General features: G+C 44.0%; 2 protein-coding genes across 24 annotated transcripts in view; both read left to right on the plus strand.

Annotated features, from left to right (window-relative positions):
• Nucleotides 1–5685, plus strand: part of TMEM87A (transmembrane protein 87A) — a 29773-nt gene extending 24088 nt beyond the window's left edge. For 4 of the 13 annotated variants that reach the window (XM_008169896.4, XM_065593044.1, XM_065593039.1 and 1 more), the window contains exons 18-20: nucleotides 1506–1561; nucleotides 3251–3281; nucleotides 5350–5685. In XM_008169896.4, the coding sequence (XP_008168118.1) occupies nucleotides 1506–1561; nucleotides 3251–3281; nucleotides 5350–5391 (129 nt within the window). In that variant the 3' untranslated portion in view covers nucleotides 5392–5685. The remainder of the gene's footprint in view (nucleotides 1–1505; nucleotides 1562–3250; nucleotides 3282–5349) is intronic. The other 9 variants (XM_065593036.1, XM_008169897.4, XM_065593041.1 and 6 more) reach the window with 3 other exon arrangements.
• A 7792-nt stretch (nucleotides 5686–13477) lies between these two features.
• VPS39 (VPS39 subunit of HOPS complex) overlaps nucleotides 13478–15911 on the plus strand; it is a 42602-nt gene continuing 40168 nt past the window's right edge. For 3 of the 11 annotated variants that reach the window (XM_065593045.1, XM_005284606.5, XM_065593051.1), the window contains exon 1: nucleotides 13528–13781. In XM_065593045.1, the coding sequence (XP_065449117.1) occupies nucleotides 13709–13781 (73 nt within the window). In that variant the 5' untranslated portion in view covers nucleotides 13528–13708. Of the gene's footprint in view, nucleotides 13782–15477; nucleotides 15558–15911 lie in introns of all 11 variants that reach the window. The other 8 variants (XM_065593048.1, XM_065593047.1, XM_065593052.1 and 5 more) reach the window with 8 other exon arrangements.

Raw genomic sequence — 15911 nt, forward strand, 5'->3', positions numbered from 1 at the left:
GCAAAGTAGAAATATATTCAGTGCTCAAACATCCTAAGTAATATTATATATCGTAAACCAAAATGTCAGTTCATACAAACTTGTGGCAAAGTTTGCAGATGATACTAAACTGCTCAAGATAGCTAAGACCAAAGCAGACTGTGAAGAACTTCAAAAAGATCTCTCAAAACTAAGTGATTGGGCAACAAAATGGCAAATGAAATTTCATGTGGATAAATGTAAAGTAATGCACATTGGGGAAAAAATAACCCCAACTATACATACAGTATGATGGGGACTAATTTAGCTACAACAAATCAGGAAAAAGATCTTGGAGTCATCGTGGATAGTTCTCTGAAGATGTCCACGCAGTGTGCAGAAGCGGTCAAAAAAGCAAACAGGATGTTAGGAATCATTAAAAAGGGATAGAGAATAAGATGGAGAATATATTATTGCCCTCATATAAATCGATGGTACGCCCACATCTCGAATACTGCATACAGATGTGGTCTCATCTCAAAAAAGATATACTGGCACTAGGAAAGGTTCAGAGAAGGGCAACTAAAATGATTAGGGGTTTGGAACGGGTCCCATATGAGGAGAGATTAGAGGATGGGACTTTTCAGCTTGGAAAAGAGGAGACTAAGGGGGGATATAATAGAGGTATATAAAATCATGAGTGATGTGGAGAAAGTAGATAAGGAAAAATTATTTACTTATTCTTGTAATACAAGAACTAGGGGTCACCAAATAAAATTAATAGGCAGCAGGTTTAAAACAAATAAAAGGAAGTTCTTCACACAGCGCACAGTCAACTTGTGGAACTCCTTACCTGAGGAGGTTGCGAAGGGTAGGACTATAACAGCGTTTAAAAGAGAATTGGATAAATTCAGGGAGGTTAAGTCCATTAATGGCTATTAGCCAAGATGGGTAAGGAATGGTGTTCCTAGATTCTGTTTGTCAGAGGGTGGAGATGGATGGCAGGAGAGAGATCACTTGATCATTACCTGTTAGGTTCACTCCCTCTGGGGCACCTGGCATTGGCCACTGTCGGTAAACAGGATACTGGGCTAGATGGACCTTTGGTCTGACCCAGTACGTCCGTTCTTATGTATAAATCAACAATCCTATGAGTGCTATAAAAATGCTAATAGTCTCAACAAAAATTAGGAAGATTACATTAACGTATGGTGTACTCTTTTATCTTTTAAATCCAACATTATGAATCATATTTTTGTGAGTTAATACAATGTTTTATTAATTATCATAGCATTTTAAGTTAATTCTTGGCTGAGTAGGCACTGGCTTAAAATTGCTGAAAAATGTTTAAAAAATGTATTGTGACTTCCCTGATCCTCTGAACTGGATTCCTTAATCCAAAAATAACAATTTGTATTTCTTGTGTGAGCATCCACTGTAGTTAATGCTGAGCTTTTCAGGTAGGCTAGAGAAAATGTATTCATTTGCAAAGCCCTTCAAAGAATCTTGCCATTTTTGTTTTTTATGTTTTGTTTCTGTGCTTCTAGCAGGAAGATGATCTGAAGTGGGTAGAAGAGAATGTTCCTTCTTCAGTGACTGATGTGTGAGTATCTGTACTGTGACAAGCAGTAGTAGCTGCATTGGAGTCAGACGCACTGGAAGTATAGTTAGAATGCCAGCAGTTCTGATGCTGGCTCTGTCTGGGCAAGTGCTGAACTCTTTCTGGAGTTGGCCTCTGACTTTAAGGGTATGTCTACGCAGCATACAAAGCATACATTTTTAGCCATGTGTAATACTTAATTGAGTTTATAAGGTTTTTTTTAAAAAAATCCAAAACTGCACCTCCTTTAAATCTTGGTGTTTGTCCTTCTCTTGCTGCTGTGGTGAAATTATCCTTAAATGTAATGTATTTGCTCAAAGGGGGACTGGGAACTTCTTAAATGTTCAGTGAAGTTGGTAATGGTAGGTACAAACAGTCCCTTATGAGGATTTGACCTCAAGTTGAAAATCAACAGTACTACAAGTGAGGCTACATAGAACAAATAAGTCTTTGGTTCAATATTTTGGTTTGATTTTAAGCATTCAACATTTGTATTGTTAGAGGTCTCACGCATAGGTAAAGTCCTAGTCCTAGTTAAAGGACTAAGACATTTAAAAGATACAGAACAGAGCTGACACATTCTTGTGCTCTGTGGATGGAGAAATCAGTGTGATTCTGACAATGAGTAGTGATACTTTGTATGATAGAAACTTGTTCCTGTTTTGGCTTCTGTATACCACCTCATGACTATGAATAATGAGCTGAAGTCAGTGTTAGCTGCCTGTGTTTTGAATCCCATGTCTGATGACTTTTTTTTTTTTTTTTTTTTTTTTTTTTTTTTTTTTTTTTTTTGGGTGAAGTTAAAACCAGATTAGTTTCCCTCAGTAGTATGCTCTGGATGTACACTTGAGTATTTTTCCTAATATAATATAAATTGTGGATAACTTTTATTAAGTTTTGTAATTAAGACAATGTCGGAGCCTTCTGTTTAGTGACACTTGACATTGGCATTATGGAAGCCCACTGTACACAACCGGTATCACTTCTGTCTTAATATAGTGATTTTTGCAATTTAAAAACTTTGGTGTTCTATGCCTAAAATTTATATTTGTTAAATCATATGTAAACCATGATGGGGATACTAGCTTACAATTCTGATACTGGCATTCCAGTGGAAGGCTCAGATCCTGGATTTAAATACACTTCTTTGTTTACAAAAATACAATTCAGTTTATACATGATAGGATACTAAGTTTCAGAATACTACACTGAGGAAAAGAGGAAAATTTATCATAATTTGCCTGGAGTTTGTCTTTATAGAATGAGTAAGGATTTTCTTTTTTAAAACACTCTAATTAGAGGGTACTGAAAGCTAGTAAAGGCAAGATACTCCTCTCCACCACATAAAGTAAATAAGAGGCTATAAAAGACACTTGCATTTTACTTGAGAGTTTTTGATAGTTGATACCTTCTGGCTGATTTCAAGTGATAATGGGAATTTGAGAGCTGAACAATGAAAGCAGAACTTAGAAACTGATTTTAGTATTTGATGATACTATTTAGGTCCCATCTCACTCTGTTAATATCTTTCTCTGTCTTCCTCCAGTTCTCTAATTTTAGCGAAAGGTTGGTCCTCTTCTCCATCATAACCTACTCCCTGTCAAAAAGCTGGCAGTGTTAAAACTGACATTGATATTTTCAGTCATTTAGTGCCCTGGGTCTGTGTAACAATCTTTGTTTGTTTTACTGCAGTGCTCTCCCAGCCCTTCTGGATTCAGATGAGGTCAGTAAACAAGCCTTCAGCACAAATTGAAGTCTTATGACATGCCAAGGGTGTCATGAGTCTTTCATTAAAGAGGTTGACTTGGCCTGTTAGAACTGAGCTCTATGTTCCTATAAATGCAGCAGGAAAGGGGAGAGGAGAAGTACTGATGTTATAATTGAATGAAATACAGTAATTTTGCCCTAAATATGAACAGTATAAACCAGTGTTCAGCCAAAGACTTTCAAGAATGGTAGAACCTGTGCAGCAGATTGCAATTTATCATGAAACAATTGTTTTAAATGCAAATGATTTAAAATACTAGGCGCTCCCTTCATGCAGTAGTGCCATGCATGTTTGTTCAAAGTAAAGCTGCATTTCCCCGTCTCCTGCCACGTTTGTGTGTGAATTCCAGTAACGTGTGTTGTAGCAAAACAGCTCAGTTTCTGGCTTTGCAGATGCCATTACATAAATTAGCAGCTATTTCTAGAACAGTGGTCCCCAAATTGAGGGGCGGGGGAGCATTTGGGGTGTGTGTGCGGTGGGACCTCGGCCAGCCCTGGTGGGGAGGGAGCACCATGCTTCCAGCCCCACTCTGCCTCCAGCTTCACTTCTCTCCCAAACTCATTCAGCCCCAGTCCTACTCTGCCTCCAGACCTGGGCCAGCCCCCGTGGGGGGGCCCGGGAGGGAGTGCCACACTTCCAGCTCCGCTCTGCTGTGATTCCCTCTTTGCCCCCAGCCAAGCTCTGCCTCTAGCCCCAGCTCCTCCCCCATCCACAGTTCCGCCCTCAGCTCTACCTTCAGTCCAAGCTCCGGTGCTGGGAAAGCCTTGGCGGTGCTGTAATGGAGGGCAGGCACAGACCGATTCCATTAATGCAGGGGTTCCCAAACTTGGTTCGCAGCTTGTTCAGGTAAGGCTTGTTAGGGTAAGCCTCTGGTGGGCCGCGAGACGCTTTGTTTACCTGAGCATCCGCAGGTACGGCCGCTTGCAGCTTCCCAGTGGCTGCAGTTTGCCATTCCCAGCCAATGGGAACTGTGGGAAGCGGCACCCCTGGCCGCGGTTCGCCGTTCCCAGCCAATGGGAGTTGCAGGAAGCAGCGCGGGCCAGGCCACTACTTCCCGTAGCTCCCATTGGCCGGGAACGGTGAACCGTGGCCACTGGGAGCTGCGAGCGGCCGTACCTGCGGACGCTCAGGCAAACATGGCAGCCCACCAGAGGCTTACCCTGAACAAGCCGCAAAACAAGTTTGGGAACCCCTGCATTAATGGTAAGTGGGGTGGGGGCAACTGGAAAAGTTTGTGCACCACTGTTCTAGAAGTTGAGTTTTGGTTAATACCTTCATTTGCATGTTGCTTTTGGGGAAATAAAGGGTTAATATGTGAAATCTATGCCTCATGTTGAATTACAATAAAATCAGTCACCTAAATAATGCTATGAATGTTAATGAGTTGATTAAATTCTTGACAAATGTGTGCTCTCTACTATATCTGGAACCACTAGGCAAAAATTGTTCTTGCTTAAGAGGACTTAATGAGAGAGATGATGGATTACTCCACAAATTATTTGGTGAATAGTTTTTTCCTTGTCTTTAGCACATATTTTTCTTTCCGCTTTTTGTAGTATTAGATGAGTTCCAAACTTTAAGGTTTGATTAAGAGTGCCCTTTTCACCTATTTGGGAGTGACAAAACGCAAACCTCCTGCTAATTAGGGAGAAACACATTATGTCAGTATTTGAGTGTGCTTCTCTCTAACCAGCATACAAAGTTCTGTAATGTGTACATGACAGGTATCTTCACACATTCAGAGTTAACGTTGTAATGATCTGATCGAAACAGAGATCGAGTAGCAGTGTATATTCAGAAAGGTAACTTTGCCCCATATGTGCAGTTAGATTTCTGACTGGACAAATTTTTATCTTGTCAAAATTTGAGCACTCTTTATATATCTCTTATTCCGTGTATAATCACTGTTCTGCAATGCATGTGTGTATCTATAAACATGTGAAGAGTGGGCTCTTAGTTCTGAGTGATGTAAACACAGAGACAAAAATTACAAACTTCAATGACCTTTCTTTGAATCTTTCAGGAAAGAATGATTACACACTTTGAAAGATCCAAAATGGAGTGAAGAAGAAGCTTCTTGAAAGTTCTGTTTCCCGTAGGCTGCCCAGTGGATCAGGTGCATCCTGCTGATCTCTCTTGATCTTCATCTTTGGAACTGGACACTGTATTTGAGTGAGAGCATCTTACACAGTTCACTGTGGAAGAGGTTCGCAAGGACATTGATAAACCTTTGGAAAATGTTTGAATTTATGGTGTTGCTGCAAGTTTGGATTTTTAAGTGATTTAAATGTGTGTTCCAGCACCTTCTGTAACTTTAAATATCTGAAGAATCTGTCAAACTAAAAGTCCTAACATCTGACTGAGGGACTATGAATTCAATGTTACAATTAACTTCCACAGGTCAACTACCTGCTTTTGGTGGAGGGTAGAAGAAATTGGTGAAGAGTTATTTTAGAAACAAGCTTCCCATTTAATTGGAAATAATGGCTAATAGATGGAGACTGCACAGCTGGCTTAGAAGGAGAGGAGGTTTTTGAGTAAGAAGCCCCAGTAATTGAAGGAAATCAATTAAGATACCAAAAAGGAAATATTTGAAAAAGTTACAATATTGATGTTTTTAACAAAACCAAGTGCAATTTTATTAACACTGTGTAGGAAAGATTTTCTATTTTAAATGTCATTGACCTAGGAGCAACAGTTGCATAACTTTAGCATTTGTTGTGGCACATCTCATTGCTGGCAATGTGGTGGATGCCTGAAAAATGACTTACCCATACCTTCAAAGTGTTGCGTGGCCTAATAAAAACTTCCTGCAACACTTTGCTAATGTTTGTCTGACTATGAAGTTAAGCAAATATTAACTAGATATTTCAGTAGAACTCTACTCTGTGCAAGTGACCTGTCTGCCAAGAGGTCCATACTCATCCATGAGAAGTTGGCACCACCTCCCAGAAGGAGCAAGTTCTACTTTCCCCTGCAGGCAAAAGCTTTGCAGGTTTTGATGCTAATATGTTCTGCTAGGATATTTCCGCTCCTGAGGTCTATTAAGGAGAAGGGGCGGGGGGAGTTTAAAAAGTCACCTGTTACGTAAGTGGTTTAGTGATCGGTTTTCCTGTCCAGTCCATCCCTGTGGCCAACAGGTGCTCTTTGTTCATTTGATCAATGTCTGAGTTGCAGATGTCTATTCTGTACAGAATGTTCTTCTCACTTTTTAAAAGCAGGGAAAAAAAGTCTCTGCTTTTGGTTTTTTAATCATCTTTCATACTTTCTAGCCTGGAAGTTTCACTTGCAATAATTTAAATGTGCATGCCCATTGTAGGCCACGGGTTTGCACGTGTAAGTTGCACGGGTGCGAGTGAGGCTATACTTGGCCTGTAGAGTCTTTACTACTGATAATGACAGGAGGCAACAACAGCTTGACTTTTACATCCCATGTGGAGTTTGCAGTTAAACAGGTTTTTACTTGTAAATTGAGCACATTTGATTCAGAAATTGATGAGATAATATGTAATGCTCAAAGTGCCCTTGATAGAGCTGTCCTTGTGGAGGAGAACTGCACTAAAATCTCAAACTCATAGACTTTAGATGAGCACAATGATCCCTTCTGGCCTTAGTCTGACCTCCTGCACGTTGCAGGCCACAGAACCTCGCCCATCCTCTCCTGTAATAGACCCATAACCTGTCTGAGTTACTGAAGTCCTCAAATAATGATTTAAAGACTTCAAGTTACAAGGTATCAGCCATTTACTCTAGTTTAAATCAGCAAGTAAACCATGCCTTATGCTGCAGAGGAAGGCAAAAACCTACAGGGTCTTTGCCAATCTGACCAAGAGGAAAATTCCTTCCTGACCCCAAATACGGCAATCAGTTGGACACTGAGCATGTCAGCAAGATCCACCTGCCAGACACCTGGGAAAGAATTCTCTGTAGTACCTCAGAGCCCTCTCCATCTAGTGTTCCCATCCCTGGATATTTGCTAGTATAGTCGCAGATGGGCCACATGCCATTGTTGGCAGTCCCATCATACCATCCCCTCCATAAACTTACCAAGCTCAGTCTTTGAAGCTAATTCAGTTTTTTTGCCCACACTGCTCCCCTTGAAGGCTGTTCCAGAACTTCACTCCTCTGAGGGTTAGAAACCATCATCTAATTTCAAGCCTAAACTTGTTGATGACCAGCTTATATCCACTTGTTCTTTTGTCAACATTGGTACTTAACTTAAATAACTCTTCTCCCTCCCTGGTATTTATCCCTCTGATTGTATTTATAGAGAGAAATCATATCTCCCCTCAGCCTTTGGTTAGGCTAAATAAGCCAAGCTCTTTCAGTCTCTTCTCATAAGCTAGGTTTTCCCTTCCTCTGATCATTCTGGTAGCTCTTCTCTGTACCTGTTCTGGTCTGAATTCATCTTAAACAAGGGAGACAAGAATTGCACACAGTATTCCTGATGAAGTCTCACCAGTGCCTTGTATAATGGCAGTAACACTTCCCTGTCCCTATTGGATATGCCTTACCTGATGCATCCTAGGTTTGCATTAGCCTTTTTCATGGCCGCTTCACATTAGTAGCTCATAGTCATCCTGTGATCAATTCTTATAACCAGGTCTTTTTCTCCTTTTTCACCTCCAACTGATAAGTCCTCCGCTTACAGCAGACATTCTTGTTGTTAGTCCCTAAGTGCATGACCTTGCACTTTGCACTATTAAATTTCATCCTATTTCTTTTTCTTCCGTTTTCAAGGTTGTCCAGATCTTCTTGTATGATATTCCAGTCCTCCTTCCAACTTTGCCATCCGCAAATTTTATTAGATCACTCCCACTTTTTATGCCAAGGTCATGAATGAAAATGTTAAATAAAACTGGTCCCGAGATGGATCTCTCAAGAACTCCACAAGTGTAACCTCCCTCCAACCTGACCGTTCTCCTTTGTAGAGACCCATTGTAGTCTCCCCTTTAACCAGTTAATTATCCACCTTTTTAGTTCTCATATTAATCCTGGTCTTCTCCAATTTAATTTATAATTTCCCATGTGGAACTGTATCAAATGCCTTACTGAAATCCAGGTAGATTCGATCTACTGCATTTCCTTTGTCTAGAAAATGGATTATCTTAGAGAGAAAACCATGTTTGCATGTTTTGTAACACCATAGTCACATGCTTTCATTGGCCACTTTCCTCATCCAGCAGTCTACCCTCACAATTCTTTAGTCCAGCTTCCATCTGTGAGTCTTGAGTTTTCCCTTCTGCCTTCTCTCGCCTTCCATCCATCATCTGCTTGAATACCCTTTGAAACTCAACCATGGTTTATACCTGCATCTCCAAACCTTGGATCTTCTCTTCCATCAGCTCTATCAGGCGGCACTTCATACAAATGAAGTTTTTGGGCTCTTTGGGTACCCACTCCAGGATAATGTACATCCCGCAGCGTCCACATCCAGTCATCTTCACTGTTTCTTCCATTCCTTGGATCACTACCACTGCTGCCTTTGTGTCTGTCATAGTGTTCCCGCCTAAACTCCATTCAAACCCTGCAAGCTCAGAACACCACACTCCCTCTCCCAGACTCCATTTTCTGCTGTGTTTGCTATCTCCTGCTGCTGGCTGGCTGCTTGGCTGCCTTTATAGGCCTGCTAATCAGGGCTCTGTTACGATCAAAGGCCAGACAGCAAACTAGCAAGCAAACAGACTCTCAAGAACTTAATCTCTGCCCTTAAGAAACAGGGGCTTGCCTCCCTCCTTTCTCTAACAGCTCTACACTCAAATTCCTCTGTTTGCTGGCTCCTATGCTGCTGCTAACTGGCTCTTTTGTGCTAGTCTTCATATTTTCTTTAACTCGTTTGATATTAAAGGTGAATGGAACAAAAAATCATCATGTGCCCTGGAACTGCAACATGGGGTGTGTGTGTGTGTGTGTGTGTGTGTGTGTGTTTTGAACAAAACCTAGGCCAGGGCACTGGAGGGACCTAACTCAGTTTGATTTCTTTTGCTGAGCAGTTCTGCTTTGTGATGGGAAATGGACAGAAAGTATTCTTCGTTCTTCAGAAGAGTTGCAAGGAACTTGGCTTCTTTAAACCAAGCTCTAGTTTACTATTTCCCTTTTAACCCTCAGGTGCCTGCTATCTTCTTTACCTCTTCTCTGATTCCTTTCTAATGGTTGTCCGATTCCCTGTTATAAATGAAGCTCAGCAATAATGGTGATGTCACTTGCTGGTTGAAAAGCTCTTGAGATGGTTGTCCAGGACATATATTTGAGTTTTGAATCTAAGCTAAGAGGTATTTCAAACAACTTTCAAAATTGGTAAAACTAGCTAGGTGTGCAAGAGGTTTAAGAGTAGAATAAATATAGCAGAGATCGTATACTATCAGCCAACAGCTATGCTGGGCTCTTGATCTATGCTGTTACTTGACTCTTCTCAAGTGGTAGATTGATTCAATATTGAATCTGTCTCTCCATCCTATTGGATGGATACTACACCTAATCAACAAAATGCACACTGTTTCAGTATGTATTCTACACAATTTCTTGCTCTCAGCTACTTTCCCTTTTTTTTGTTTTGACATGGGTTTCCTATATCTTTCAGGGGTGAGAATCCATTTCCTCTCATGAAATAGCTTAATGCTATGGGCTCAGCTGTACCATCACTCTGGATAACTTATTTTTGAGAGTAGTCTTATGAGCAGTAGGGCACTTCACAGTGCAAGTGGTTACTCCTGAGGGAATTCTGCACCAAAAAAATAAAAATTCTGCACACAGTATTTTAAAATTCTGCAAAGTTTACTTGTTAAAAGGTGGAGGCTCCAGTATGACATTGGGGAGCACAGGTGGGAGATCCCTGTGCAGCTCCCCCTGGGACACAGACCCAGTGGTGAGGCTGCCCCTAACCCTGACACAGCACAAGCGCTGGGATATCCCTCTCTGCCAGATGCACCAGCTGTGGGCAGGCAGGCTCAGCAAGGCAGGATCCGAGTGTGGAGGGGATCCAGGTGTGGAGGGTTCTGTGTGGAGCAGTCTGGGTGGCTCATTGGGGGATACGGGTGTGGGGGGGATCTGGATGCACAGGGGCTTGGGGGAGTTCTGGGTGAAACGGTAATGGGATTCTGCAGAGGTGTTCAGGTGAAGGTGGTTGGGGCTCAGGGGGGGAGGGCACTGGGTGTTGTGGGGATAGAGCTTGGCAAGGGGGTATGGATGTAGGGGGTTCAGTGGGGAATCCAGATGCAGCTGGGTGGGGAGTGGGGGGGAGGAGCTGGGTGCAGTGGCTCATCAGGGTGGTCCAGCTGCAGGGGGCGTGGAGCTCATTTGGGGGGGGGGGGTTCTGAGTGTGGTGGGGGTGAGGCTTGGTGGGAGGGTCTGGGTATGAGGGGGTCTGTATGCACAGGGGTTGGGTGGATGGGGGAGCAGCTCCCTGTACAGGGATCCCTCCTTCTGCAGCTGAGGAGCTACGGGTACAGGAAGGGGGTGAGGAAGAGGAAAGGGGAGTTTGCAGAGCTTCCTGCAGCTGGGGTGAAATCTGGGAATGGGTCTGACCTGGAGGGGAGGAGGAAGTCCCATCCTCCCCAGCCCAGCCGGGACTAGCAGCTGAACCCAGTGCAGGGTAGGAGCCACCAGCTGGGTCTTTCCCAGTCCTGCCTCCTGCCCCATAGTGATTTACTTCTCTGCCGGCTGCCCTGGGCCCCCAAAACATACCGCTGGGGAGGATCAGATGACTGCACTTGTGGCATCCCTTTGCTTTCTGGTCAGAAAGGCATTTTTCTGCGGGGAAGCAAAGAAATCTGCGGGGGACATAAATTGTGCACATACACAGTGGTGCAGAATTCCCCCAGGAGTAAAGTGGTGCAATATAAACTATGACTTCACAAAAGAAGAAGCTAAAATCCTGTAAAATGATTAATTAACTTTAGTTACATTTTCTGATTGCACAAAAGCAGTGGTGATTAAAATCCAACTGTATATTCACTCTTTAAAAAAATACAGGTTAGATTTAAAGCACAAGGTAGAGATGGCTTAATTTGAAGACTTAAAAGGCAACAGTGGGTGTGAGAGAAGATACAGGATTCATTTTCTTCCAATGCTGTCTGAGAGCAGAGTGGTCCAGGGGCTAGAACAAGGTGTAGAAATCAGGACTGCTATGGGTTTTTTAAAAGCTTTGCCACTGATTTCCTCTGTGATGTTGGGCAACTTTTTAAGCTCTGGGTTTTTTTTTAAACCTGTTTGTAAACTGGAAATAATATTTAAGCACAGTACATTTATTAAATAGGTCAGTAAAGAATATTTGAATAGTCTTTGTTCACAAGTATATTATCTTACTCTTTTTTCAAAAAAGGGTTTTTCTGCCCTTAAAATGGGGGCTTTCTTATCGGAAATTGGACAGAATAACATTTAAGTGAATGGGGAGGAACAATAGATCAGTTAGAGCAGCAGTTCCCAAACTGTAGGGCATTCCCCCTTTTGTGGGGGTAGGGTAGTGGGGAGAGCGCCCCCAGCAGCAGCAGCAGTGCCATTCTGCCCCCAGATCAATTCTGACGACAGGCCAGCTCAGCCTCTTGTCCCAGCTCCTCCCCTATCCCCAGTTCAGCCCCCAGCTCCACCTTCAGCCCAAGCTCCTCTGCTGAGCCAACTGTTCAGTAATGGGGTGGGTGATATGATAGGGAAAGTTTGGGTACCACTGTGGATGACAAAAGTAGCACATAAAATGAGTGACCATGAGGAAGAAGGTATAAGTCAGGATCTGATGAAGGTGGTAGAAGCTTGGTAGAATTAGATGAGGGAGAGACTAGGGTCAAATGGTGAAGGGAAGAACCATCCCACTCTTGAGGGGAAAGAGAATGAATAAGGCTCACATACAATTGTTGAAGAGAGTGATAGTGACTGAGTTTGGCTTCCACCATCTGAAGTAAAGGGTACACTTGTATCATAACTACTGTAGATACATAAAGATACATACATCCTTACTGATAGTACAGAAGTCAAAGGGAGTAATATGTTTGTTTCAGTACACTAACATCACTACTATTCTCACTTTAACTGCGAGAGGCAGTAAAAAGTAGGGTGACAAATGGTTACAAAGGCATGACATGATTACATTATCAGAATGTAAGCTTCATTTTATTAAACCTGATACTCTTAAGCTTTATTAATTTTCTACTATGAAGTCTCAGGGAAAGGAGAAAAGATCCTAGGCTCGATGGCCAACTGATCTTAGCAAGTTGATAAATTGTGCTTTTGGTGCATAGACACAGACTGCCCCTTGGTGTTTTAGCTCTAAGAAAGCAGATGATGCTGAGGTCATGAATGTGCACGTCTAGGAGTGCTGGAAAGGAACTGCCCTTTTTTAAATTTTAGTTTGGTCTTAGTGTGAGATGGGTCATGCTTACTCAGGTGACTAATAACTCCTGTTACAGGGTGGGATGCACTCCTTCGCCCGCCCATCCCCCCCCGGAAGGCTCTTGGTACCTTAAAAACTGGGGAAACGGTCAGAAGTAAACATCAGCTTGAACTCCCTGTGCCAGCTCTTGTGTTTTAACTGGATGCCTTCCTGTATGCTCCAGTATTTACTGCTGCCTAGCCAACGGCTGCAAGGCTGGTGGCTGAATGATTCTGCCAAGCTGAGCAGCAGTGAAGTAGCGAGCATTGTACCTATTTAAGGAGGCAGCAGCCTTCGATATTTCTACCCCCCCCCCCCCCAATACCTATTAAGAGGGACGGGACGTTCACGGCTCTCAGGGCCTGGGTTCCTGGCCGCTTGGCTCCAGCTGCAGACAGCAGGTTGCACGTCACTCTTGGTGAACGGCGGGTTTGCTTGGTGGTCATGCCGCTGAGAAGTGACAGTCACAGCGCACAGACTAGCTCTGAGCTACAGATCGGGGCGAGAGGGGCTGAGCTACTCCGCGGGGAGCGAGCGGGCGGGCCCCACGTGCCTGTGCAGTGCCTGGGCGGGGGGATCGCGAGGGGCAGTGCCATGCAGGGGGGGGCAGGCATATGGGGTGATTCTCCCCGTGCGGGGGGGAGGGAAGGGCCCTGGAGCGGAGTCCGGGGGAGGTGCCTCTAAGGGGCACAGGCCTTGCGGGTGGGGGGAGGAGCCGTGAGCGGGCGGCACCCACGGGGCGAGGCCGCTGGCTCGGGGAGGGGGTGGTGCCTATGGCGGGAAAGGAGCCGGGGGCGGAGCTTACCCTGTGGAGGAGGCGGAGCGTGTGGGCGGGGCTCCAGTAGGGAAGCGGAACGGGCCGGGCGTGGGGGCTGCTGGGAAGGGTTGGGATCAGCTGGGCCTGTACTTGGGGCCGCGGGGGCCCCGCGGGGGGGAGGCGCAGCGCTCTCCAGCCTGGCCGGCCCGGGGGTGCGGCTGAGGCGGAGCTACCGGCCCGGAGCGAGCGCGGAGAGCTGCCGCCATGCACGACGCCTTCGAGCCGGTGCCGATCCTGGAGAAGCTGCCGCTGCAGATAGACTGTCTGGCGGCCTGGGGTGAGCGGCGGGGCGGCCCCCGGGTCTTCGCCCCTCCCCCGGGGACCCCGCGGCGGGGTGGGTGAGGGCTGGTCACTCCACCTGCCCTTGGGACCAGCTCCGAGCCGCGGCCCGCTTGTGACCCCGCGCCCTGACCGCCGTGGCTGAGCCTGCTGCCCCGGAGACCAGCGTCTCCAAACACCCCCATGACACTGCGCTGCCGTCACCCTCCCGGCTCGCCGCGGCTGTTCCTGTCCGTGGGGTTCCCCACAAGAAGGGCTCGAAGCTCTTTCTAAAAACACGCTCCAGACTTTGTGGTGAATTTTGGGGTCTCCATAAACCACTTGTGTGACCCACCTTGAGCGTGGCCCAGGGCTACGGCCAGCGGGGATTGAGCCCCCGTTACAGGGAACAGAGAGAGTGGGGACTGGAATTGGGCTGAAGTGGGATTTGTAGCCTTCACCCATCAAAACTATTTTTTTTGGAAGGGTAGTAGAAGTGACACACTTTGGTCTGGTTATGAGTCTGATTTTTAAACATTTGGGTGAACTGACTGATCTGGTTGCGCTCAGTTTGTATCAGTGTCTCTGATACTTGAAGAGGTTTGTTTCTTGTGGGATGGAATTTTTTGTTCTGGTCTTGTGCATCCTCCTCCATGTTTTCTTTCTCCATTGTTTAAGTGTGAGTCTGAATGGTAGAAAATGTGATGTTGTGTAGCACAACAAGTGTCACTTTGCCTTGCCCTACCTGGTGTGTTTTATTTGTGAATAAACCCATACTTTGTGTCTTAAATACAAAACAATCTGACCTGGTGGGTTAGAACTGTTACCTAAGACTGTGTATATACTATGGGACTATCTACGGGCATAGCTACAGCACCGTAGCTGTGCTGATGAAAAGTCATAGTGTAGATGCAGTCTTTGCTGGCAGAAGGTGATTTTCCATCGGTATAGGTTATCCTTCCCGCGCGCCGCCCCCCCCCCCCCCCCCCAGTGAGGTTAGCTAGGTTGATGGAAACATTTTTCCATTGAACTAGCAGCATCTACCCTGGGAATTAGCTATGTTGCTCAGGGCTATGCGAACCTATGTCGGCTCAAATTTTAAGTATAGATCAGGCCTAAGTGACAATTCAAGTTACTATTATTACTGTAGATGGTGCAGTGAATACTTACAGTAGTATAAAATGGTCCAATATTTATAAATATGGCTTAGCTAGTTTCTTCCTGTAATTGCTTGTTACTATAGCAAAGCTGTGATATTAACAAATAAAGTTTAGCAAGTAGACAGTTCATAGCAAATTTTGTTAGATACCTAGGTGAATAGGTTTTATTTATCATGCACCTTTGATTGCCTCGTCTGTGCTCTAATCAGTTTTCTCTGGGACTCTTTCTAATACTAAACCATTGGAGCAGTTTCAAATAAATGTTATATTATGGAACAAACTCTTTCATGTAAAAGAGTAACTTTGTCAGAAACTTGGTTTGTTTTTGATTAAGCCTTAAAAATAAAACACTGAGACTTAAATTCTGTAGCTAAATTGAATATATTCCATACAGAGGCACTAATACAGTGGAAAAACATTGAAATCGAGAAACTTCATTGCAAAACAAATGTATTTGTTTCATTGAAGTCATAATCCTGTGGATTTTTTGAGCAACATAGTCTCATGGAATAGAGATGTCCTTCCAGTTTTATGACTTAATTCTTGATTAAATAGGAGAAGAGGAGGCGCAGGGGAAGCAAGATCTTGTTAAATCACAAGTAGCTTTGAGAAAATATGGTGTGAAAAAGGGAAAGGTAAATTTCATATGTTTAGTAAAGATTTCCCTGTTATGAAGCTAAAGATTAATTGAAATTTCATTAACAAGATTTTTGTGGATGAGGTGCATAGCAATACTTAGATTCAAAGCCTTCTAATATGCAATGTACCAAAGTGTGTGTGTGTTTGTGTGGAATAACAGTGGATTTTTCAAGTGTTCTACTTTGTAAATCCAAAATGACTTTTACGTGTCACCGCAACTCAAATACTATTTCTTTGTAACTTATGTAATCACTTCAGACATAACTGAATAATTCATGTGGACCACTGTGACTTCTAAATGTTTAACTACTGTGTTCAAAGTCAGAACTCACAAATGGTAGTATCTAAAT

Source organism: Chrysemys picta, chromosome 4 (assembly GCF_011386835.1).
Source record: "Chrysemys picta bellii isolate R12L10 chromosome 4, ASM1138683v2, whole genome shotgun sequence".
Lineage (NCBI taxonomy): Eukaryota > Metazoa > Chordata > Testudines > Emydidae > Chrysemys > Chrysemys picta.